Source organism: Aethalodelphis obliquidens, unplaced genomic scaffold (genome assembly GCF_003676395.1).
Source record: "Aethalodelphis obliquidens isolate GAN/ISIS:26980383/991018 unplaced genomic scaffold, ASM367639v1 scaffold26, whole genome shotgun sequence".
Classification (NCBI taxonomy): Eukaryota; Metazoa; Chordata; class Mammalia; order Artiodactyla; family Delphinidae; genus Aethalodelphis; species Aethalodelphis obliquidens.
Window position 1 is genome coordinate 22,769,567 of NW_020837970.1, and position 26,505 is coordinate 22,796,071.

At 38.6% G+C, this 26,505-nt stretch overlaps 1 protein-coding gene and 1 non-coding gene across 4 annotated transcripts in view; both read left to right on the forward strand.

Moving 5' to 3' along the window:
• The window catches only part of SCAPER (S-phase cyclin A associated protein in the ER), a 494,267-nt gene that overhangs the window by 397,057 nt on the left and 70,705 nt on the right, over window positions 1-26,505 (forward strand). For 2 of the 3 annotated variants that reach the window (XM_027123707.1, XM_027123708.1), the window contains exons 26-27: window positions 11,792-12,024; window positions 24,563-24,718. In XM_027123707.1, coding sequence (XP_026979508.1) covers window positions 11,792-12,024; window positions 24,563-24,718 — 389 coding nt within the window. Of the gene's footprint in view, window positions 1-11,791; window positions 12,025-24,562; window positions 24,719-25,173; window positions 25,387-26,505 lie in introns of those variants that run through there. The other variant, XM_027123711.1, reaches the window with a different exon arrangement.
• On the forward strand, window positions 18,846-18,918 carry TRNAG-GCC (transfer RNA glycine (anticodon GCC)). The gene has a single exon. It is a non-coding gene; the product is annotated as a tRNA-Gly (tRNA).

The window sequence follows — 26,505 nt, forward strand, 5'->3', positions numbered from 1 at the left end:
AGTTTGAGAAGGATAGGTGTTACCTCTTCTCTAAATGTTTGATAGAATTCACCTGTGAAGCCATCTGGTCCTGGACTTTTGTTTGTTGGAAGATTTTTAATCACAGTTTCAATTTCATTACTTGTGATTGGTTTGTTTGTATTTTCTGTTTCTTCCTGGTTCAGACTTGGAAGGTTATACCTTTCCAGGAATTTGTTCATTTCTTTCAGGTTGTCCATTTATTGGCATAGAGTTGCTTGTAGTAGTCTCTTAGGATGCTTTGTATTTCTGCGGTGTCTGTTGTAATTTCTCCTTTTTCATTTCTAATTTTAACGATTTGAGTCCTCTCCCTCTTTTTCTCAATGAGTCTGGCTAGTGGTTTATCAATTTTGTTTATCTTCTCAAAGAACCAGCTTTTAGTTTTATTGATCTTTGCTATTGTTTTCTTTGTTTCTATTTCATTTATTTCTGCTCTGATCTTTATGATTTCTTTCCTTCTACTAACTTTGGGTTTTGTTTGTTCTTCTTTCTCTAGTTCTTTTAGGTGTACAGTTAGATTGTTTATTTGAGATGTTTGTTGTTTCTTGAGGTAGGATTGTATTGCTATAAGCTTCCCTCTTAAAACTGCTTTTGCTGTATCCCATAAGTTTTGGATTGTCCTGTTTTCATTGTCATTTGTCTCTAGGTATTTTTTTATTTCTTCTTTGATTTCTTCAGTGATCTCTTGGTTATTTAGTAACGTATTGTTTAGCCTCCATGTGTTTGTGTCTTTTACGTTTTCTTCCCTGTAATTGATTTCTAATCTCATAGCGCTGAGGTCAGAAAGGATGCTTGATATGACTTCAATATTCTTAAATTTGCTGAGGCTTGATTTGTGATCCAAGATATGATCAATCCTGGAGAATGTTCCGTGCACACTTGAGAAGAAAGTGTAATCTGCTGTTTTTGGATGGAATGTCCTATAAATATCAATTAAATCTATCTGGTCTGTTGTGTCATTTAAAACTTGTGTTTCCTGATTAATTTTCATTTTGGATGATCTGTCCATTGGTGTAAGTGAGGTGTTAAAGTCCCCCACTATTATTGTGTTACTGTCAGTTTCCTCTTTTATAGCTGTTAGCAGTTGCCTTTTGTATTGAGGTGCTCCTATGTTGGGTGCATACATATTTATAATTGTTATATCTTCTTCTTGGATTGATCTCTTGATCATTATGTAGTGTCCTTCCTTGTCTCATGTAACATTCTTTATTTTAAAGTCTATTTTATCTGATGTGAGTATTGCTACTCCAGCTTTCTTTTGATTTCCATTTACATGGAATATCTTTTTCCATCCCCTCACTTTCAGTCCGTATGTGTCCCTGGGTCTGAAGTGGGTCTCTTATAGACAGCATATAAATGGTTCTTGTTTTTGTATCCATTCAGCGAGCCTGTGTCTTTTGCTTGGAGCATTTAATCCATTCATGTTTAAGGTAATTATCAATATGTATGTTCCTATCACCATTTTCTTAATTGTTTTGGGTTTGGTTTTGTAGGTCCTTTTGTCCTCTTGTGTTTCCCACTTAGAGAAGTTCCTTTAGCATTTGTTGTAGAGCTGGTTTGGTGGTGCTGAATTCTCTTAGCTTCTGCTTGTCTGTAAAGCTTTTGATTTCTCCATCAAATCTGAATGAGATGCTTGCCAGGTAGAGTAATCTTGGTTGTAATTCTTCCCTTTCATCACTTTAAATATTTCATGCCACTCCCTTCTGGCTTGTAGTTTCTGCTGAGAAATCAGCTGTTAGCCTTATGGGAGTTCCCTTGTATGTTATTTGTTGTTTTTCCCTTGCTGCTTTCAATAATTTTTCTTTGTCTTTAATTTTTGCCAATTTGATTACTGTGTGTCTCACTGTGTTTCTCCTTGGGTTTATCCTGTATGAGACTGTCTGCGCTTCCTGGACTGGGTGGCTATTTCCTTTCCCACGTTAGGGAAGTTTTTGACTATAATCTCTTCAAATATTTTCTCGGGTCCTTTCTCTCTCTCTTCTCCTTCTGGGACCCCTACAATGCAAATGTTGTTGCATTTAATGTTGTCCCGAGGTCTCTTAGGCTGTCTTCATTTCTTTTCATTCTTTTTTCTTTATTTCGTTCCACAGCAGTGAATTCCACCATTCTGTCTTCCAGGTCACTTATCCATTCTTCTGCCTCAGTTATTCTGCTATTGATTCCTTCTAGTGTATTTTTCATTTCAGTTATTGTATTGTTCATCTCTGTTTGTTTCTTCTTTAAACATTTCTTGCATCTTCTCGATCTTTGCCTCCATTCTTTTTCTGAGGTCCTGAATCATCTTCACTATTATTCTGAATTCTTTTTCTGGAAGGTTGCCTATCTCCACTTCACTTAGTTGTTTTTCTGGGGTTTTATCTTGTTCCTTCATCTGGTGCATAGCCCTCTGCCTTTTCATCTTGTCTATCTTTCTGTTAATGTCATGTTTTTATTCTTTCTTTCCTTTCTTTCTTTGGTTGCGTCGGGTCTCAGTTGTGGCATTTACAGTCCTCCTTGAGTCATGCGGGATCTTTCGTTGCAGTGCATGGGATTCTCTCTAGTTGTGGTGTGCAGGCTTTTCTCTCTCTAATTGTGGTGCAGAGGCTCCAGGGTGCGTAGGCTCTGTAGTTTGCAGCACTCGGGCTGTCTTGTTGAGGCACTCGAGCTCAGTAGTTGTGGCACATGGGCTAAGTTGCCACACGGCATGTGGGATCCTAGTTCCCTGACCAGGGATCAAACCCACGTCCCCTGCAGTTGGAAGGCAGATTTTTTACCACTGGACCACCAGGGAAGTCCCTTAAGTGCTGGTTTTATTTTTAACTTAGAACTTCTGAATATGTTACAGTAATTGGGTTTTTAAAATTGAAAATCAATATCTAGGTGCATTAAACAACATACTTTTTTAACACCTCCTACATAGCCAGTGTTGTTTTAGGCACCAGGATCAGAGAATTGAACAAAACAAAATCTTGCCCTCATGGAGCTTATATTCTAGCTTGGAGAGAGAGGAAATACATACTAGTTTAGACCATTGCAATGGGAGAAAAATAAAGCTGAGTAAACAGGAAAGGGAAGTGGGTTTGGGGGAGAAGAATGTAACTTTTAAAGAGATAGTCTGGAAAAGCTTATGGATAAGATGGCATTTGAATAGAGACCTAGAGGAAGAGGGGGAATGAATCATGAGGATGCCTGGGAGAAGTGTATTTAGGCAGAGGAAATAGAGCAAGAGCAAGAGCCATACAGACAAAGTGTAATACATGAATTCAGAGAGGTAATTGGGGAAGTAGATCAGGAAGGGCCTCTTTGGCCATTATGTGGTTTTGGACTTTAGCTTTGCAGGAGATAAGAAGCCAGGGATTCTTTTGAGCAGAAAAATAATATAATTCAACATTAGTAACAAAGAAATTTCCAAGCATCAAGACCACTAAGGCATGCACTATAGAGCTTTCTGAAATTATATTATTTAGGATTTTGGAAAATGTATAAACAGAGTCTGAAAGGCATAAATATATTAAAAAGGGTAATAATATTTGGGATAAAATGCAACATTCTCTTTAATATTGTCTTGATATTGTTTGTGAAATTTAAAAAAGATAATGTTGAAAACTATTAGCCATTCATATGTAATTTCTTTTCATGCTTTCAAGCCAATTAAATCATCAGGGTAAATATCATCATGAGTTCTATTTTTATACATAATACAACATGAGCATAGATGTTTTATAAAATGTCAATGGTGAAATGACTGTTGTAGTCTGAAGACAGTTTAGCTAAGGAAATAAAATGGTGCCAGCAATGTGGAAACCTGTGTCTGATGCTGGAGCCCTTCCACATTTTTTTGCCTTTTTTTCCCCTATACTCTGACATTGACTTGACAGGAGCTTTCTAAACAATCTCCTATTGGTTCTCAGTGAGTTTAGTTCATATTCTGACCATTGTGAACACACTCTACAACTTAAAAATACTTAAGCCCAACTTCACAATACTGAAAATTAGTTGGATAGAATTACCACTGATTACCAAGTTAATTTTCTCTCTCATGGAATCATGTTACAGATGGATAGATTTATACTACTAATAAAAGCATCTTTCTGGATTGCAAAAAAGAATGTGGAAAGTTTTCACAACTACTTTGATGGTGGGAGGTAGTGGGGGAAAGAAAGAGTGTGAGCTCGTCTTTTAAAAGTGATAATGACTTTTAATTTAATTTTGCTAAAACACTTTGCCTCAGAGGTTAGCCCTATAGATATTGGGTTTCTCCTTGGAGTAGGTTTAGAGAAGTAGCACAGTACTTATTCTAGCCCTGATGGTTTCTTCATTCTCAGGAAAGTCTCTTTCTCCTCTAGACCATTATTTCCTCAAATATAAAATTGATGCTAAGTTTCTTTCTTGATCTAAAACTATATGAAATATCTGCAAATTTTGAGAAAGCCAAATATTTTTTGAGAGGAAGGAGAAATTTTATAAATAACAGTATTATATGAAATTACTTATAGTCTGCTGCTACTATAAGAGTAAGATAATAACCACACCAGTGTATTCTAAAGAAATATACTAAAGGAAGTACCTTGCATCCATTGAAGAGAAATTGTGGTTTTTAGATTTCTGCCTCAGGAGTGACAGATTCAGAAGAGACAAAAGCTACATAGCTCTGTTTTTTCCCAGGCCAGGCCTGGTACGTACCAGCAGGTGGTAGTTACAAGCACTGCTGCATGCTGGGAAGGCAACCTTCCCCTGCCCTCCCCAGACCACCCACCCTAGGATGGAATGTGTTCCAGACTCAGGTAAGCCAGGTGTGCAATAGACAGCGGATGGGGGGAAGGGAGGATGTTGCTTGCACACCTTTCCTAAAGGACAGGCCCCTCAACTTGCAGTGTGCCCTTGGCCCAGCAGCTGTGTTAGAAGGAAGTGCAAACTCAAGTGTTAGTCTATAAGCGTATATCAGAACTCTAGGTGTGCATTTCATCTACTAAGTGTCCCAAAAGAGCAGGCTGTTAACGAGTTACTTTACCTCTGGCAAGTAACAGTGATACCCAACTAGACAAAAGACAACAGTGCAGAGTACTGCTCTGAATAGAATATCCTTTACAGTGTAGATACCTTCTCCTTAAAGTTTCTCTTTATCAAATCTCATTCTTGAAGACTAGAAAGAACCTTTTGTCTAACTGAAGATAAACCCCTTCATACTTTAATTCAGTCAATTTTGAAATTCTTTCTTAGATGAAACATCAGTTTCCTATTTAAAACATTGTAGTAAAAGGATTTTAAACCAGCAAAAGAAAAATCTATATAGAAGGGTGAGGAGAATTTCTGTGACCGTTTGAATAAAATAATGTCCTTATGAGACAAAGACTTCACCAAAGGTTACAAGCAAAAGAAAACTCTATTCTCAGCAGTGAAAGGATCAATATTAAATAAGGAGATTAGAGAGAAAAAAACAAATTTGGGGCAAAAATATGATGAGGTGAGGGGCTTAGACTGTTGGAAAATAGGAAACCACAGTGAGAAAATAAAAGACTGTTCAGTACAGTGAGGGACTTTAGACTGAGGTCTGAGGTCCCAGGGTTCACCATGGCAAGCTTGGCTCCTGCAGGCCACAAGTGTTCTTCATATAATTGCCAGATGGTTAGAGAATTTTTTCAATTTCTGTTTACTTTATTAAAAATTGCCAAAATGGTGTTTCTAAAATTAAGCAGAAAGCCCCAATGAAATAGAAAAATCAAAAGTTGTCAGTTGTGGACAGAGAAAATAAGAAAAGTGTAAAAATATATCTGATTTACTTTACATTGAGCTTATTTTGGGGGGGCTGATGAAGAAGTAACATTTGGTCCTTCAACCACATTTATGGTTTCTGAATAATAAGTTTAGTATATTTCACCCATAATTATTCCAACAACCTTTAAATAAAATATTTTCATGCCCTTTAGTCAAGAATAAAGTTCAAATTAATTAAGAGCTTTTTTTTGTTTTTTTTGGCGGTACGCGGGCCTTTCACTCTTGTGGCCTGTCCCGTTGCAGAGCACAGGCTCCGGATGCACAGGCTCCGGACGCACAGGCTCCGGACGCACAGGCTCAGCGGCCACAGCCCACGGGCCCAGCTGCTCCACGGCATGTGGGATCCTCCTGGACCGGGACATGAACCCGTGTCCCCCGCATCAGCAGGCGGACTCTCAACCACTGCGCCACCAGGGAAGCCCTAATTAAGAGCTTTTAATGGAAGAGACATCAGAAAGGCAATGTTTGGCCCATGATCAGTTTTCACCTCCCTCCAATTGAGACAGTTGCTCCAGAATCCTCAGTAGAAGAGATGGCCAGTGGGAGGAAGTCAGTGTGGAGTAAGAGAAAGCATGTGGGCTTCAGAGTCTGATAAACTCAAGTTCAAGTCCCAGCTCTTCTATTAACTAGCTGTGAAACTTGGACATGTTGCTTGATATCTCTGAACTTTGATATGTTAATCTGCAAAAATTAAACGTAATGGTATAAAGAAAATGCTTAAGTATCTGGCATAGAAGAAAAACTTGATAAATGTTAGTTTTCATCTAATAATTTAGCTTTTTTTTTGATATCTTAAGGTTGTCATTTTGAGGATAAACTGTTATACTGATTTGTAGTAAATAATAATTTCAGTGCAAATAAAGATGAGTGAGTCCAGTAAAAATAACATGTCTCACATTGCAGTGCCTTTAGCATTCTTATATCTGTTTTTTCTTATGCTTCCAGAATTAGTGTTACATTTTGCTACTGCCTACCTCTAAAATGGCTACCACTTCTCTCTTTCATACTGTTCTTTCTGTTCTACTATAAACCAGTAAACCACAGCTTTCTACACTTATTTGTAAAATCAAAGTATACAGGGTCTAAATGACCCTTAGAATAAGCGGAGCATCACTTTATTCCTTTGACCATGGATGTAGTAGATATTCAAATGTTAGATGAGCAGGTGATTAAATAAATGACACTAATTTGGGTATCTCAGAAGTCTTTAATGTCTTTGTGATTCTCAACTGTATTCTTAAAAGGTGCAATTATTGGATAAAATACTTCTAGAGAAGTGAAAGATTGCTAAATGCACATGTATAGTGTTTTATTTGAAATACTTAATATCAGTACAAGGTTTTTGAAAAGAAAGGAATATGAAAATCTGTGATGTATGAAGAACCCTGACATTACCCAGAAATGTGTTTCTCATATTCTTTCTGTAGTTTGTAAAAGAAAAAGAAACTTGTGTCTTTAGGTGATTTATTGAGTTAATTTTTAAATGTGGCCAATTGAACACACAAGTTACATTCTCTCTCTCTGAAGGCCCCCACTAATATTATAGTAAATAGATAAACAGATAAAGTTCTAACCCCTCAAAGACAGAGAGAATGGGAAGGAAAGTAAAGCAAGTATGCTTTAATCTGGAAAGCAGATGATTGAAAAACAGTTGCCTAAAAGCTAAAACCTCCATTAGCAGGAGGTCTTCCTACCGGAAGAAAACCTGTGCCACATAACCCCAGAAGGCTCAAAAATTAGAGTTCCCAAGTATCTCAGAAAATGAGGGTACAAGTAAGGCTGGAAAGAGGAGGATTGGTTGAAAGTCTAAATAAGAGGCAGTTCAGATGCCCTAGATCCCATCTGCTACATGTACAGCCAAGTGAATGCCCCTCCCCAAACACTGGCAGAAGACAAGAGGTTGAACCAAAGTTACTCAGGACATGGGGCCACCAGGTACAGCCATACAGAAATCATACAAAAACAAAATGATTAAGTGAAAATCTGTTCCTTAAACACTGAGACACTCAGCCCCTTCTTCTATGAACCTCTGAGAAAATGAGCAGGCCATGTCATATACTCTAGGCTTAGAGGGCATAGGATTCCATTCTTGTGACACTAACTGTCCCAGGAGAATAGACCTATAAATATTGACAGTTGGGATTCCCCAGCAGGGTCTCTTCTTAGTCATCCAAATTGGAGCCCCTCATGCTGACTTTGTATCCAGCTTGTGATTAGATCTAGATTGTGAAACACTGAAATCCACCTATGCATTAATCTTAAGTATGAACAGAAATCTCCAGATTACCACATATTTAAGGAAAGCCTACAACCTGAAATACAAAGAAAGAACTCAGAGGAAACAAAGACCATGCAGGAAACAAAAGAATATCTTTAAAAATTAGAATTTCGCAGAGATGAGAAAATACTGCAGCCATGAAGCAAAAACAAAGTACTGTAAAAACAAAACAGGGAGCCCAAAAGAACTCCTGAAAATTAAAAATACAATTGATGAAATGAAAAATTCAGCAGAAGGACTGGAAAATAAAGTTAAGGAAATTGCCTAAGAAGTAGGACAAAGTAAAAAGATATGAAAAGCAGAAGAAAAAAATACAAGAAAATTCAAGACTCAGTTCAGGACCAAAATCCAACAGAGAAAATAAATGAGAGGAAATTAGCAAAGAAGTAATACAAGAGATATCTTCAGAAGTGAAACACATGACTTTCAGATTGAAAAGACCACTGAGTTTTTGAACAAAAAATGAAGGAAGACCTATACCATGACAGAAGAAATCAGGGGTAAGAAGTGCCTAAAAGTTTCCAGAGAGGACAAAATAGGACATGTACAAAAACGTTAGGAATTAATTGGACTTATGAAGAACAGTACTTAAAGTAGGAAACAATGGGGCAGTCCTTAAAAACTCTGAAAGAGGGACTGCCCTGGTGGCGCAGTGGTTAAGAATCTGCCTGCCAACGCAGGGTTTGAGCCCTGGTCCGGGAAGATCCCACATGCCACGGAGCAACTAAGCCTGTGTGCCACAACTACTGAGCCTGTGCTCTAGAGTCCACGAGCCACAACTACTGAGCCTGCGCACCTAGAGCCCATGCTCCACAGCAAGAGAAGCCACCGCAGTGAGAAGCCCACGCACCACAACGAAGAGTAGCCCCCACTCGCCGCAACTAGAGAAAGCCCACGCACAGCAATGAAGACCCAACGCAGCCAAAAATAAATGAATAAATAAATAAATTTATTTAAAACAAAAAACTCTGAAAGAAAATTAGTTCCAACTAATATTAGTTCCAACCAAGAATTCTATATCCATCCAAACTATCAGTCAAGTATAAGGATGAAATAAATATACTTTCAGACATACAAGGTCTCAAAATTTTTCTTCCCATGCACCCTTTCTTTGGAAGTTGTTTGGAATCCAAGAAATAAAGGAATCTAACTCGGGGTTGGGGGGTGGGGGTGGAAGGAATTCTTAGGATGAAAATGAAGGGCATCTCAAATTGAGAGCTGTGTAGCATGCCTAGAGAGCAACCAGTCCAGATTACAGCAGGAGGATGGCGGTTTCAGGACAATTGTCTCCATTGGAGGGAGAAGAAGAATCAACAATCCCTGATGTGTTTGAACTTGAGAGGAAATTCCATTTTAACCAGAAAGATTGACAATGAACTAGTGATACATACATAAGAAATTCAACATCTGAGTGAAACCAAAAATTTGTACAAGAAAGTAAATGTAATAATTTACTAAATAGCTTAACTGTGAATAATATTTGTATAGTCATACTGGAAGAAAACAATATTTTGCTGTCGGTAGTGCTGTGGACCAGATGTTCTGATTCTCCCCCTCTTACCAAGTACATAGTAGAATGACGTTTCTTGTCTTCCTTGTGGTTGAATTGGACTACGTGATTCGTTTTGGCCAATAAGTTGTTAGCAAAAATGATGTGTCATTTCCAGGCAGCTCATTTAATGTTGACACAAGACCCTCCAGAGATATTTTTTGCTCTCTGCCACTGTGACCTACAGTCCTCTGTACTGTTCAATACACTAGCCACTATTTAAATTAAAATTAACTAAAATTAAAAATTCAGTCCCATGTCACACTAACTACATTCGAAGTACTCGTTATCCACATGTGACAAGTGCAGATGTAGAACAGTATAGATTGAAACATTTCAGTCATTTTAGAAAGTTCTGTTGGGCATTGTTGCTCTAAATGATGGTTGCTTTGTCACCTAGACTCTGAAGTAAGGACAACAGGAGCCCCAGCCAGTCTCAGATGAACATGTCATTTGAATGAAAAATAAAGCTTTATTGTTTGAAACCACTGAAATTTTTGAGGAATTTTTCACTGCAGCATAACCTAGCTTATCCTGACTTATACAGAAATCTTTGATTCAAACTCAGCTCCTAATACCACCTTCTGTATTGGGATAGGCTAGATTATGCTAGTCACAGCTTGAAGAAGCTCTGTGACTGTTTTATAGAGTTTCAAAGGGAACTTCCATCAGCACATACTGCAGAAAGATTCTACTGTAATTACTTTGGCTTAGGAATTGCTCAGTGGTTAGAGATGGTCAACAGTCTTAAACAAGGCTATTCTAAGAAAAGTAACTTTCATGGAATGTCTAAATGAACAACTATAAACAGTGGAGGGAATATTTGCTTGTGTTTATGAAGATCTTCCTTTTGAATCCTAGTGATCATTTATTCCTCTATCTTTTGATAGAACTGGTGCAGATAAAGAATGAGAATGAGGCAAAGACTAGTTTTTACTAAGTAAGTGCATTTGCGAAGTTATTAGTAATAATTTACCAAGTGATTTCCCATTCGTCATCTTATTTGAACTTCATGGTAGTCCTAGCAGGTAGACAGATACAGAACCCAAAGCTTGGAAATGTGAAGTATTTACATACAGTCATGTGACATGCTGGAGGAGGAACTGGAACTTAATTACAGTGCTATCTGATTCCAAGTCCAAACTTCCTTTCTCCCCACCTTTAGCTTCTTGTTTCTGCCCCTTTCTTGGTAGTGAGGCCTTCAGGAGCCCCTCTTCTCCGTGGGAAGAGTGAACCCTTACGTAGCCAGTATCACATACCAAGGCACCGAGCTCCCAGCCTGATAATTATGTATCTAGCCACTGTACTTCTGCAAGAGCTGTACTTCTCTGCAAGAGCTGATGTTCACACACAGTAGTATTTACTCCTGGTAATAGTAGGAATCACAGTAAGAGTATCAGTTATAGTAGCAGATGACACTTTTGTAGGACTTACCTATGTGCCAAACATTGTTCTAAGAATTTACATATGTTGATTCATTAGATACTAAGATTATCCTCATTTAACAGTTGAGGAAACTGAGACACAGAAAGGTTAAGGAACATGTCTAAGATCACATATAGCTGCAAGGCCAGAACCCAAGCCCAGGTTCTGACTCCTTGTCCAGCTTTTAACAGGCATATTACTTCCTGTAAACCATAAATAAACAGTTCAATATGACCCTATGTATTAGGCAAAAAACTATTTTACCATTTTGTAATAAGAAATGCAAATTTTTTCCTAAGAGAGGAATTTAGATTAGATATTTTAAAAATTCACTTTAACAAGAAACAGTGCTGTCAGTTTACCAACTGGTTTGTTTTCTGAGTTTATACAAATTTGTAATATACTTTATTCAATTGAATAATATTTATTGAGTGCTTATTATGCACCTAGGCACAAGCTAAGCATTTTATGTTATTAGCTCATTTAATCCTCACAAGAACCCTATGTTATAGGTAATGTCATTATCCGTGTTTTATAAATGAGAAAATTGAAGCTTGGAAGTAACAACCTACCCAAGGTTACCCAGCTAGCGGGCGCAAAGCTGAGATTTGAACTCGACAATCTGACCTTAGAACCAATACTCAAACATTCAGATGGCACCTCTATAATTTCAAAATTATTTATGATTCCAGAAAATTTCCATATCATCTCTGTTCATTTTTGGTGGTTTTATTGAAACACAATTACTGTATTTTTTTTCTATCTAGGTTTATGTTCCAGATGAAAATAATGCTATTTTGGGAAGAAATACAAATAAGCAAGTTTTCGAAGGCTTGACAACTGGACTTCTCAAAGTCAGTGCTGTGGTTTTTGGCTGCCTGATTGCCAATCGACCAGATGGAAACAGCCAGCCAATTACACCAAAAATATCAACACAGGAAATGAAAAGCAAACCCTCACAAGGCGATGCTTTTAACAGTCGAGTTCAGGACCTCATCAGGTAAATTTCTCGATTTCTTAAAACTGTCTTTTTTGTTTAAAAATGTATATTAAAATAATTTAAGTCTCAGGGCCCAATGTGATGGCAATCTTTCTCACACCATCCACAAATTCCTAATACAAAATATACCACATTTTGTAGAGAGAAGGAAAATCCTATTAATGAAAAGCATTACAGTTAGAGCTCATTTGTCTTTCTTGATATTTAGATATTTGATATTAGAATAGGTAGTGTCCACGCTTTTTATAACTTTTTTTTCTGTCAACTCCTTCCAACTCAAAGAATTTCTAAGAATTTCCCTATCTCAGGTCATCTCTGGTTATAAATTTGGTTCAGATTTAAAACAGTAATAATAGCTATCATTATGGAGCACCCATTATGTGTAAGGTACTGTAGTAGAGGCTTTACAGCCCTATAAGTATAGGATTTCTAATACAGACTTTGTAGGTAGGAAATTGCTCAGTGAGGTTAAGTGCTTTGCCCAAGGTTATGTACTGAATAAGTTTAAAAGTTAAGTAGGAGAGTTGAGACTGGAACTCAGGTCTAGCTGTACTCCCAACAGCTGTATGTTTTCCACTACACAAATGTGGCAATTCCTAACACCTGTTCAAGGTCAACCCTGCTTCCTTCCAAGGTCACCTTCTCTCCTGGGAAATTTATTCCTACTTTGACATCTGAATTCTTTTTCCCTCATGAATCTGGAATCAGGTAGGACATTTAATTTCCCAACAGGGTTCCATCTGGTGTTAATCAATTACCTGTCCCACCTATCAGAAACTCCTCTGTGATTTGCACTGATCTCTGACTTCCAAAACCCATGCAATTTGTTACTCTCTGAAGCTTATAGTAGGTTCATAGGAGAAAGAGAATGCCCTCTTCTGCATTTGCTTCTTTCACAGTTCATAAATTTTACGCTGGTCTCTTGTAGTGCTTTCTTGAAAACAGTTGTTTCATTCAGTATCTTTCTTACCCTTGATTACTTTGTTAACTTGTCCCTTCCATCTGCCTGCCCTCTTTCCCCAGGCATATTTATTGCTAGAGAGTACTAGGCCCTTTGGGTCCACAACCATTTATCATACAGCACTTGACTTTGACCCTCTCTGGCCTTTCTCTCAGTTGCTTGATCCCATTCAATTTCCCCATGTCCTTCTGGTCATTGTAGAACCTGGCCCTCTTTGCTGATGAATGCCATTCAGCCCCAGCATTCTCCCTTGGGCTACTCTGTGATGCAGCAACCCTGCATTCTTGTCATCCAGACAGCTTAGCCACATGCCTCAGCTGTGATGAGGCAGAAGGTCCAGCCAAGTGCTTCAATGCAATTCTGGTGGGCCTTCCGGGAGAAAGTACCTACATTTTTACATATATTATTATAGTTACCAGATCCTTTGTAAAAAGAAGAAGGTTATTGGGGAAAAAAAAAAACAGTGGTAATTTGCCAAACCAAATAACTCATGTAGCTTAAAAAGGGTGATTGACAATTATAGTACTTCAGTACAAAACCATGCCACTCTTTATCTGACTTGAACCACTTTTGTTAAATATTGTTTTCTTGTAGATAATGCATTGTAGGCTGGCTTGATGATCCCTATATGTAGAACCACAAACCTTATCTCAGATCTTCTTAATGAAGCAAACAGAACATGTTTAACTACTTTCATGCTTTCTTTCTCACCTTCTCAAATATGAAGTGACAGGAAATCTCACACCACTCCCTGCTACAACCTGTGCATTTTTTGTCAGTTTATATCTCTAGCATTGTAAAGTTGTGAGGAAAGCATTCCAACACAGTCTTTGGCACTATTCTCTGACCTGTACCCCTAATGTAGAGCTGGAGCAGGGCACATCACCCTGACATATGTCCCTGTTCTCTCCTTATCTGGCATAGAAGAGGCAAGAGGGTGTCTAACCAAGATGAGGTAATAACAGTGTTTATTCTCATTATTTTACATAGTTTAGTCAAGTTTCTAGATCTAAGGGATCCTCAAATATTTATCACCTCAAAATATGATCACTTGTGCTCACTTTGTGCCAGACACTTCACAAGGTCCTGGGATAAAAAAAAAAAAAAAAAAAATTTAAAAAAATCCTTTAACAGAATATCCAAATAATATCTTTTGGCTATCAAACATCAGAATTCTTTTTTCTATAAGATGCAAATATTGTCTGTGTCAAATGTTTAGCATAGTTCTAGGAAAGCAGTATTGTGTGTAGGGTAGAAGCAGATTGCAATTTGAAAAAACACTGGTTTGAAATTTGCTCAGGAAATGCATCAACCCTGAAGCTCTGTTTTTTCCCAGCTTTACTGAGATATGGGTGACATATAACATTGTGTAAGTTTAAGTTGTACAACGTGATGATTTGATACACATATATATTGCAAAATGATTGCCACAGTAACGTTCATTAACACTTCCCATCAGCTTACATAATTACTGTGTGTGTGTGTGTTTTGAAACATTTAAGAGCCACTCTCTTAGCAACTTTCAAGTATGTAATACAGTATTGTTATTTTTAGTCACCATGTTGTACGTTACATCCCCAGAATTTATTCATCTTATAAATGGAAGTTTGTACCCTTTGACCAACATCTCCCCCTTTCCCCGACCCTCCACCCCAGCCTCTGGCAACTACCATTCTACTCTCTGTTTCTGTGAGTTCAGCTCTTTTAGTTTCCACATGTAAGTGAGAACATACAGGATTTATCGTTTACTGTCTGACTTATTTCACTTAGCATAATGCCTTATATGGCCACCCATATTGTCACAAATTGCAGGATTTCCTTATTTTTTATGGCTGAATAATATTTCGTTGTGTGTGTGTGTGTGTGTGTGTGTGTGTGTGTGTGTGTATGTATTTACCACTTTTCTTTATCCATTCATCTGTTGATGGACACCTTGTTTCCATGTCTTGGCTATTCTGGATAATGCTGCAGTGAACGTGGAAATGCAAGTATCTCTTCAAGATAATGATTCACTTCCTTCAGATATATACCCAGAAGTGGAACTGATAGATCATATGGTGGTTCTGTTTTTAATCTTTTGAAGAACCACCATACTGTTTTTCATAGTGGCTTTACAAATATACTTTCCCCACCAACAGTGTACAAAGGTTCACTTTTCTCTCCACATCCTTGCCAATGTTGTCTCTTGGTTTGGGGAGCTTTTTAGTTTTGTGTTTTTGTTTTTGATAATAGCCATTCTAACAGGTGTGAGGTGGTATCTCGTTGTGGTTTTAATTTGCATATCCCTGGTGATTAGTGATGTTGAACATCTTTTCCTATACCTATTGGCCATTTGTATATGTTCTTTGGAAAACTGTCTATTCAGGTCCTTTGCCCATTTTTTAATTGGATTATTTGTGGTTTTACCATTGAATTGTAGGAGTTCTTATTTTTTCGAATATTAACCCCTTATCCAGTATATGGTTTGCAAATAGTTTCTCCTGTTCTGCAGGTCGCCTTTTCATTTTTTTGATTGTTTCTTTTGATGTGCAGAAGTTTTTAAGTTTGAAGTAGTCCCACTTGTTTATTTTGCTTCAGTTGCTTGTGCTTTTGGTGTCATATCCAAAAAAATATTGCCAAGACCAATGTCAAGTTTTTTCCTCTATGCTTTCTTCTAGGAGTTTCATGGTTTCAGGTCTTACATTTAAATCTTTCATACATTTTGAGTTCTTTTTTTGGGAATGGTGTAAGATAGGGGTCCAGTTTCATTCTTCTGCATGTAGTTATCTGATTTTCCCAGCACCGTTTATTGAAGAGAGTATCCTTTCCCCAGTGAGTATTCTTGGCTCCTTTGTCAAATATTCATAGACCAGATATGCATGGGTTTATTTCTGGGCTCTCAATTCTGTTCCATTGGTCTACATGTCTCTTTTTATGCCAGTACCATACTATTTGGATTGCTGTAGCTTTGTAATATAGATTGAAATCAGGAAATGTAATACCTCCAGCTTTGTTGTTCTTTCACAGGATTCCTTTGGCTATTCATGGTCTTTTGCTGAAGCACAATTCTTTTCATCATGTTCAATTAGAAATTTATATCTGTCTCTCAAAACAGGGAAATCAAACTTTGCAACCTAGAGGCAAATAGATAGTCCAAGTCACTGATACCAGCCTTTTGGAATCAACAATTAGTAAACATAAGGCATCTATTCAAGGAGAAGTCATAAAACTGTACTTTAGCCAAGCACTTTCCTAGCTGCTAGGATGTACTACAGGCATCTCAGTCTCCACAAGTTCAAAACTGGACACCTTATCTTTCCACCCAAAGGAGATACTTTTCCTGTGTCTTCTGTCCTTATCTGTAGCACCAGTATCCCATGCAGTTACTTAAGCCAGCATTCTGAGCATTGTCAAAAACTCTTCACAATCCTTTACCAAACCAATATCCAATTAAGTCTTTAGTACCTATTGATTCTACCTTGTAAATATCTCAGATTTACCTTTGCTCCATTGCTACTTCTTTAAGAGTGCAGTCTCTCTTGTAATAGCAGATAGCTTGCCTCTGCCTCTCTCCCCATTCTCCTTTTTAAAATAACTTGTTTCCTAATTATAAAATTAATATGTGCTCAGTGAGAAAAACGATTTGAAAAACACAGAAAAGCACAATGGATTTTGTTGAATACACAAAAATTATCTTTAATCCCACCACCCAAAGATAATCATTGGTTTTGTTTTGGTTTTGGTACATATATATGTGGTTATTTTATGAAAAAAATTGTAATACTTATACACATTGTTTGGTCATACTTTTTTGGTCATACTTTTGCCCATACTTTGGTCATACTTTTCTCCAAATCAACAGAAACTTGCAAATGAATTTTTACTGGCTTTCCAAGTATTTAATTATGTAGCCATGATTTGCTTTAGGTAACCTATTATTACTTACATAGGTTTATTCCAGTATTTTACTCTTACAGATAATACTGTAAAGAACATCTTTCCCTACAATTGATTATTGTCTTCTATTAAACATTGAGAAGTATAATTTGGGGGTCAAAGAATATGCATTAAGGATTTTGATCCATATTGCCAAATTGTCCTACATAAAGATTACATATGAGTACGTCCTTGTACCCTCAGCCTAGACACTGTCGGATATCATCATTCTTCTGAGTCCTAGCCAAACTGAGAGGCGAAAATATTTCATTTTTTGTATTAGTAGTTATATTGAACATTTTTTAATGTTCACTGGCCATTTTAATTATTTTGTGAGTTGCCTGTTCATGTACTTTGCCCATTTTTCTATTGGAGGTATTGACTTTTTTAATTGTAAAAGCTCTTCATGTATTAAAATCATTAGGCACATGCATAGAGGGGCAACCATACGAAAGATAGCAAGAGGGCAGCCATCTGGAAGCCAAAAAGAGAGGCCTCAGAAGAATCCAACCCTGCTGGCACCTTGATTTTGGATTTTCTTGGCTTCCAGAACTTTGCTGAGATATGGATGGAATGTGCTAAAGAACAGCCGACCGTCTTGTACTATGAAATGGACTCCAGTGCTGTAGATGCTGCTCCTATTTGTCAGGATCAGTGTTGATTCCCTGTGATAATCCTCTGTTTACAAGGTCTTAGTTCATTACTTTTGATCAGATTCTGTCATCAAACAGATGGCCTCACAAGAAAGCCAGATAGTAACTATCCATAGACAAGAAACCATTGTGAAAACTCAGAATGCAGGAGGTAGATGAGACTGAAGCATCTCCCCCCAGACCTCAGAGATCAAGAAGTACCACATTAGAAGGGTAAGAGGAGCAGCTACACTCTGACCACAACAGCCCTCCCACAGGCCAGCACAACACTGCATGAGCCCCCATCCCCCCACAAGCCTGTGGTTTCTCCAGTGGGAAGAGGGAGCCCAAATGGACATCCAGCTCTCCCAGCATTGTGGGACACTTCCACTTGGGTCTCACCTCACTGGGATTGCTGGGGGAATCTGCAGAGCTTGACCACTGGTGATCAAGTAGAAAGGTGTGGAGGGACTGACAGCAGTCAGCACTCAGATCTTGGTGGACTGTATTGCTGCTTGCAGTGGTGCCCAAGAAGAGATCCCAGGCAGCAGCTCTGCCCATCTGTGGAACTGAGCCTGTAGCCCCATCTGGCCACGGAGCTCAGTTGGCAGTTCTGCTGATTAGGGTCCCCAGTCCCCAGACTGTACTGGCTGTAGAGCTTGTTTTACCACACAACCTGGGAAGGAAAGCAAAGTATCATCCTTGCCCTCTAGCTCAGCATCGCCTTTATTCTGACCATCTAGGAAGGCCAGCTGGGGAAGCCAGGCAGCCGCAAAGCCCAAACTACAGCCCTTCTTAGGCAGGGAACCAAGCCAACAGAACTACCCAACTGTTGAGCTTAGCCTTTGACCCCCCATAACCAGGAAGACTGAACAGTAACCCTTGGCAGTCTTAGAGCCCAGCTATTGTCCCACTCAACTACAGAGCATAGCCTGCATCCTCACCCCACAATGGAGCCCAGACAAAGACTCTCCCAACCACAGAGACAGTTTATTTACCCACCCAACTATGAGATATAAATGGAGGCCCCTCCCAACCAGAGAGGCCAGCCAGTGACCTTGCTCAACATCGGAGCACAGCAAGCAGCCAACCTGATCAAGAAGCCCAGCCTGTGGCACAGCCTTTCAGAATATTGAAGGAAAAAACTGTCAACCAAGAATGCTGTACCCAACAATGTTGTCCTTCAGGAATGAAGGAAAAATAAAGACTTTGCCAAACAAACAAAAGCTGAAGAAGTTCATCACCACTAGACCTGCCTTACAAGAAATACTAAAGGGCATTCTTCAAGTTTAAAGAAAAGGATGATAGGGACTTCCCTGGTGGTCCAGTGGTTAAGACTCTGCACTGCCAATGCAGGGGGCCCGGATTCAATCCCTGGTCAGGGAACTAGGTCCTGCATGCCGCAACTAAAGATCCCGCATGCTGCAACTAAAGATCCCACATGCCGCAATGAAGATCCCGCTCGTGGCAATGAAGATCCCGTGTGCCTCAACTCAGACTCAGTGCAGCCAAATAAATAAATAATTTTTTTTTAAAGAAAAGGATGATAAGTAATAACATAAAAACATATGGATGGGCTTCCCTGGTGGCATAGTGGTTAAGAATCCGCCTGCCAGTGCAGGGGACACGGGTTCGAGCCCTGGTCCAGGAAGATCCCACATGCCATGGAGCAACTAAGCCTGTGAGCCACAACTACTGAGCCTGTGCTCTAGAGCCCGTGAGCCACAACTACCGAGCCTGAGAGCCAGAACTACTGAAGCTGGCGCACCTAGAGCCCATGCTCCACAACAGGAGAAGCTACCGCAATGAGAAGCCTGCTCGCCGCAACCAGAGAAGGCCCACGCGCAGCAACTAGAGAAAGCCCACATGCAGCAACGAAGACCCAATGCAGCCAAAAATAAAATAAATAAATTTTTAAAAAGACGAAAAAAGACATATGGATGTGTAATACTCACTGGTAATGGTAAACATATAGTCAAAATTCGATCCTCTGGTATTGTAATGGTGGTGCATAATTCACTTACAAGTCTAGTTTGAAAGTTAAAAATCAAACATAATAGGGCTTCCCTGGTGGCGCAGTGGTTGGGAGTCTGCCTGCCGATGCAGGGGACACGGGTTCGTGCCCTGGTCCGGGAAGATCCCACATGCCGCAGAGCGGCTGGGCCTGTGAGCCATGGCCGCTGAGCCTGCGCATCTGGAGCCTGTGCTCCACAACGGGAGAGGCCACAACAGTGAGAGGCCAGCGTACCGCAAAAAAAAAAAAAAAATCAAACATAATAGATATAAACATAACCACAGTAATTTGTTATTGAATGAACACTATAAAAATACATAAATTATAACACGAATAACCTAAAATATGAGGAGGGAGAAATAAAAGTACAGTTGACTCTCGAACAACACAGGTTTAAAATGTGCAGGTCCACTTACATGCAGGTTTTTTTCAATAAATACTACAGTGCTACACAATCTGTGGTTGGTTGAATCTGTAGATGCAGAACCGAGGGTATGGAGGGCCAATGATGGGACTTGAGCATCTGCGGATTTTGGTATCTATAGCGGGTCCTGGAACCAATTCCCCACAAATACTGAGGGACAATTGTATAAAGTTTCTGTATGCTATCAAACTTTTTATCAACTTAAAATAGGATGTAATATATATGTTTTATTTAAGCCTATACGAACCTGTAGTAGATACATATAGTGTAAAGAATTCAAAGCATACTGCCGCAAGAAGTCATCAAATCACAAAAAGAAAACAGCAGGAGAGGAAGCAAGGATCAAAGGATCTAAAAACCAGAAAATAATTAGTGAAATGACAATAGTAAGTCCTTACCAATCAGTAATTATCAATACGTTAAGTGTAAATGGATTAAATTCTCCAATCAAAAGACACAGAGAGAGAGGGCCTTCCCTGGTGGTGCAGTGGTTGAGAGTCCGCCTGACGATGCAGGGGACACGGGTTCGTGACCCGGTCCGGGAAGATCCCACATGCCGCGGAGCGGCTGGGCCCGTGAGCCATGGCCGCTGAGCCTGCGCGTCTGGAGCCTGTGCTCCGCAACGGGAGAGGCCACAACAGTGAGAGGCCCGCGTACCGCAAAAAAAAAAAAAAAAAAAAAAAAAAAGACACAGAGTGGCTGAAGGGATAAAAAAACAGTACCCAACAATATGATGCCTATAAGAGACTCATTTTAGCTTTAAAGACACACATGGACTGAGAGCAAAGGGGTGGAAGATATTTCAAGGAAATGGTAAGCAAAAGAAAGCAGGAGTAGCTATATTTATATCAGACAAAAGAGATATTAAGCTAAAAATGGTTAAAAGAAACAAAGAAGGTCATTATATGATAGAGAGGTCAATCCACCAAGGATATGACAGTGGTGTGGTAAATATTTATGCACCCAACATCGGAGCACCTAAATATATAAAACTGATACTAAAAGAACTAAAAGGAGAACAAAACAACAATACCATAATATGTCGGGACTTTAATACCCCACTCCCAACAATAGATAGATCTTCCAGACAGAGAATCAGTAAGGAAACAGCAGATTTCAACAACACTATAGGCCAAAAGGACCTAACAGACATATATAGAACACTCCATCCAACAGCAGCAGAATACATATTGTTCTCAAATACGCATGGAACAATTGCTAAGATGAATCCTATGTTATGGCACAAAACAAGTCTCAACAATTCGAGAACACATAACTTATATCAAGTATCTTTTCCAATCACAGTGGTGTGAAACTGGAAAACAGTAACATTTTACAGTATATACATATGTCAAATCATCACATTGTACACCTTAAACTTACATGATGTATATATCAGCTATATCTCAATAAACATGGGGGAAAAATACATTAGGCTTTCATCTTACACGTTTCAAATGCTTTTTCTGTTTGTCATTATTGCCTTTTAAAATATTTAAGTTTTCTACTATTTTATGATGAAGTATATCAACATACACCTAACAAAATTATCAATACCTGTGTACCAACTTGACAACATTTTTCAGTAACCAATAACATTTTTCCATATTGTCTTAGATCTTTTTTCTTATTGGTAAGAAACCAAATGTTGTAGATACAGCTAACTCCCCATCTCCATCCCTTTCCTCTTACTCTCACTCAAGATGTAAATCACTATGTTAGAGTGTGTGTATATAGTTCCTATGCATTTTTATAAAATTTTTATATACATGTGTGTAATATGTATGTATATATGTAAATATATACAAATATATATAAATATATTTGTGTATATAAAATTTATATGTATATATTTATATATAATAAATATCCATAAACAATATATTCTGCTTTCTATTTTTTGTATTATTTAAAATTTACATAAATGCTATCATACTATTTTGTCAGTTTCTATGTTCACATAACATGGGGTTGAGCTCTATGTTGATGCATATAAATCTGATAAATTTATTTTAACTGCTCTACAGATTCTATTAAATGAATAAATTCCCAGTTCATCCATCTTCTATTTGAGGGCAATAGTTTCTATTTTTTCACTATTTCAAGCAATGATACAATGAATATCCTTGTAGAAACCTTCTTTTGCACCTATATGGGAGTTTCTCAAGCTTATATGCCTACAGTAGGAATTTATGAATGTTATGATAAATGCATGTCCAACTTTACCAAGTAACACCAAATTGTTCTCCAAAGTGATTTTACAGATTTCACTTTCCATCAGTAAAGGATAGGAATTCCGTTTCCTCATATCCTTATCAGTGTTTTATATTAACTCACTGATTTTTGTCAGTCTGATATTTGTGAAATGGTATTTTGTGTTGTCTTCATTTTCATTGTATTTATGATTAGTAAGTTTGCATGCATCTATTTTTAAAATACTGCTATTATTACTACTAGTAACAATAAAACTAACAATAAAATGTATCAACTTCTTTGCATGTATTAGCTTATCAGTCACTTATTACAAGAACCTTATACTAACATTCTATTACATTAAAAAGGAAACAGACTAAGAGGGGCAAGGTAATTTGCCCAAGGTCATCCAGTAACTTGCAGGGCTAGGGTTCAGTATGTCAATATGTCATTTTCCTTCATTATAAGATAATAGGGTTAGTGGTCATCATTTCATACTTCCCAATTTTAAAACTGTAGGATAGTGGTCCCCAACCTTTTTGGCACCAGGGACCGGTTTTATGGAAGACAGTTTTTCCACGGACTTGGGAGGGGGCGGTTTTGGGATGATTCAAGCGCATTACATTTATTGTGCACTTTATTTCTATTATTATTACATTGTAATATATAATGAAGTAATCATACAGCTCACCATAATGCAGCATCAGTGGGAGCCCTGAGCTTGTTTTCACTTGCCACTCACTGATAGGGTTTTGATATATGTCTGCAGGCAATTAATTTATTATAGTCTCTGTGCAGTCAAACCTCTCTGCTAATGATAATCTGTATTTGCAGCCACTACCCAGCACTAGCATCTAGTACTTCTTCAGCTCCAGATCATCACACATTAGATTCTCATAAGGAGCGTGCAACCTAGATCCCTCGCATGCGCAGTTCACAGTAGGGTTCGCACTCCTATGAGAATCTAATGTCGCCGCTGATCTGACAGGAGGTGGAGCTCAGGCGGTAATACGAGCGATGGGGAGCAGCTGTAAATAAAGATAAAGCTGTGACAAAGTGAGAGTGGCATGGACATATATACACTACCAAACGTAAAATAGATAGCTAGTGGGAAGCAGCCGCATAGCTCAGGGAGATCAGCTCGGTGCTTTGTGACCACCTAGAGGGGTGGGATAGGGAGGGTGGGAGGGAGGGAGACGCAAGAGGGAAGAGATACGGGAACATATGTATATGTATAACTGATTCACTTTGTTATAAAGCAGAAACTAACACACCACTGTAAAGCAATTATACTCCAATAAAGATGTAAAAAAATAAATTAAATAAATAAAGATAAAGCTTTGCTAGCTCACTGGCCGCTCACCTCCTGCTGTGTGGCCTGGTTCCTAACAGGCCACGGATGCTCAGTAACCAGATAAACGCATTTCCAAATGTAAAAGGAGAAAGGGAACATTATTTTATACCTTTTAAATAGTAAACTTAGAAGAGGCTCCAAACATTATTCATCAGCTTTCCTTCCTTTTACAAAAAACTGTATTAGTAAATGAATAGTGATAGGGATTTTAGTGCACTTACAAGCAGAAGCATCAATTCCTTTGCACATATTGCTGAAAGTTTGTATGTGTTGATTTTCAGAACTGCTGTATTCAGAGTCCTGCGCTTTTCATACATGTAAATGCAGTCGCGCTAAATTGGTATAAAATGTCTAAGCTAAGGCTGATTTATCTACAAGGTCATTTATAGTCTTCAGATATTTTCAATTATTTCTGCTTTGTAGACTAATAAAAGAACTACTGTTGTTGGTCCAGGTTAATAAACGACTCTGGAAAACTTTAATAGACTGAAAATGACTTCATAAGTGTTACTGTCAACTCTCAGGACTGCTGCTTTTCATAACAGAGAGCAATTAGATTCTCACTGTTATACTTTTAATGGTGATAGGGTTTAAAAAAAAGTAGCGAATCTAAAGTGGCATTAGAAGTTTAGGTTGTAACAGGAGTGTCTGGGTAGCATTATCTTATTTTCTGAATCCCTGAATTCTGGTGAATTTAGCTTCTTAGTACTTTAGGAAGTACTGCTTTTCAAGAGGATAGAGATCATTATAAATCATTTCAATTATTGTCAGACTCTCTAGACCGGTGAGAATGATCAGATGATCACTTTCCTGAAAAAATAGCATCAGAATAACCAAAAGAGAAAAGAGAACCATTTACAGAAATAGCTGATTATTCAGGACTAAATCTTAGGAAATTGTTATTTAAGATGCTGTACCCAAACGTATGTGTGTTGTGTTTGCTTGCTTGAAGGGTCTAAGCCTGTGTTTGTTAAGATTTATCTTTGAAGGTGAAGATGTTGCCAGACTATGCAGATTGCTAACACACATTTCTCCCCACATCTAGCTACGTGGTGAACATTGGTCTGATCGACAAGCTTTGTGGCTGCTTCCTCTCGGTGCAAGGCCCGGTGGATGAGAATCCCAAAACAGCCACATTTCTGCAGCATGCCGCAGGGCTCTTACACGGAATGTGCACGCTGTGCTTTGCTGTCACCGGAAGGTAAGGCCTCTACTTGATGTCAGTCTGGAGTCAACTTTTGAAACATCTCTTGGATTTTGCTCATTTTGGAGTCATTTCATAGGGATGTACATGGTCATCCTGGGCTCTTTTCCTCTTTGTGCTACCTCTGTCCTTATTGGCTTCCCATATTGAGACTTGTCTAATATGTCTCATTTTCCCTGGCTACATGCTCCTGTCAGAGCCTTTTTTTCTTGTTGGTGTCATAAACTTAACTATAATTTCTACGAGAGACCTTAGAAGTCATGCAATTCCTCTTCCACTGAGATCCAGAGGAATCAAGTGATTCTCCTTGAGTCAGCAAGTCAGTGACAAAGCCTAGACCGAATCAAGTCAGGCCTTCAGCGCAACACGGCACAGCTTCGCAGTGCCCTGACCATCACATGCTTTCAATTATCGTCTCCTAAGTTCTTTATTTTCCCCTTTGTCCTTCCAAGGTATCTCCATGAATAAGAGAAAGGAGCCATCCAAAAACAGTAGCCCCCTGACGTCACACGTGACCCATGGGCATCATTTTAGCCAGTGTGCCAGGGACTACGACTGGCCTGCTTGGCTCTGTAAACCCCCTCACCCCACCCTGTGGACTGTCCTCAAAAACAGTAATTCTCTAAGAGAGACAGAGTAAACCGCCTCGTGTTCTTTTCTCTCCCCTCCTACCAAGTAAAAATCATTTGCAATAGTGACTCAGTGTTTCCGATAGAAATATGACATATCCCTCAGGCATATTAAGGATGTTCAGTAAAACAATTTTCTTACAATTAAATTCTAAATAGCCCTGCATACAAATTATATATATATATATATCATATATATATATATATGATATATATATATCAGGGATTTGTCAAGAAGAAAACTAATGATTTGAAACTAATAAAGTCTAGCTACTTAAAGAAATCTTATCCAGCCGTATTCAATGTACACACAATGCTAATGTCTGTATTCAGAATATTTTAAAAGAGAATTTGTTTCCTGAAATGAACTTCCTCAACATTTGTTAGTCTGTTATGCATAGGACCCCGACACCCACCTATTCTTCCTTATTCTTGCCTAGTCCCTCTACCCTGAGTCACATTTCTAGGAAGATTAAGACTGTCTGAGTATCAAGGAAGCCAAGCACGACCTGTAGTCAGTGTTCCACTTAGTCTGTTCCCTCTAGAAATGTAGCCAGAGCCTACCTTCCAGGGATTTGATGAGAACTCAGAAAGTGGCTATGTGTAGGTCTGTGACCTAAGTAAGCTCGGGTGGTCCCACACTGCCCAGAGGCTGGCAGCAGTGTCAGGGCTGTATCCAGGGCCCTGGCACCTGCCAGCTTGGAGGCTGCCATGCTGCCCAGCTAGCTCCTGTGCAGTAGCCAGGCCACTCCCTGGGAGGTATCCTCTCACCCAGGAGACCCTTCCAACACTCACTCTTTTGTATACACACCATTATAAACCTGCCAGCGTCTCAAGTCTTTGTCACCTATACTCTTTCCTTGAATCCAGATGAATATCACACATAAACATTTCCATATGTGGTTGTTGTATAGTTTGTGGGCTTCAGCTTTCACTTACACATGGATTCAGTCACTTGAAATCTGTGGAACTTGAAAGAAGTTTAAAGGTCATTAATAGCCACTCATTTTTATAGGGAAAGCAACTGAGCCAAACTAACTTGAATTAGGACCCAAGATTCCTCCCTTGGTGTTCCCTCCTACACACTTGACTTTATATTATTCAAAATATGGTAGCATACGTTTTGTTTCTTTGAAAATTTTCTCAATTACATAT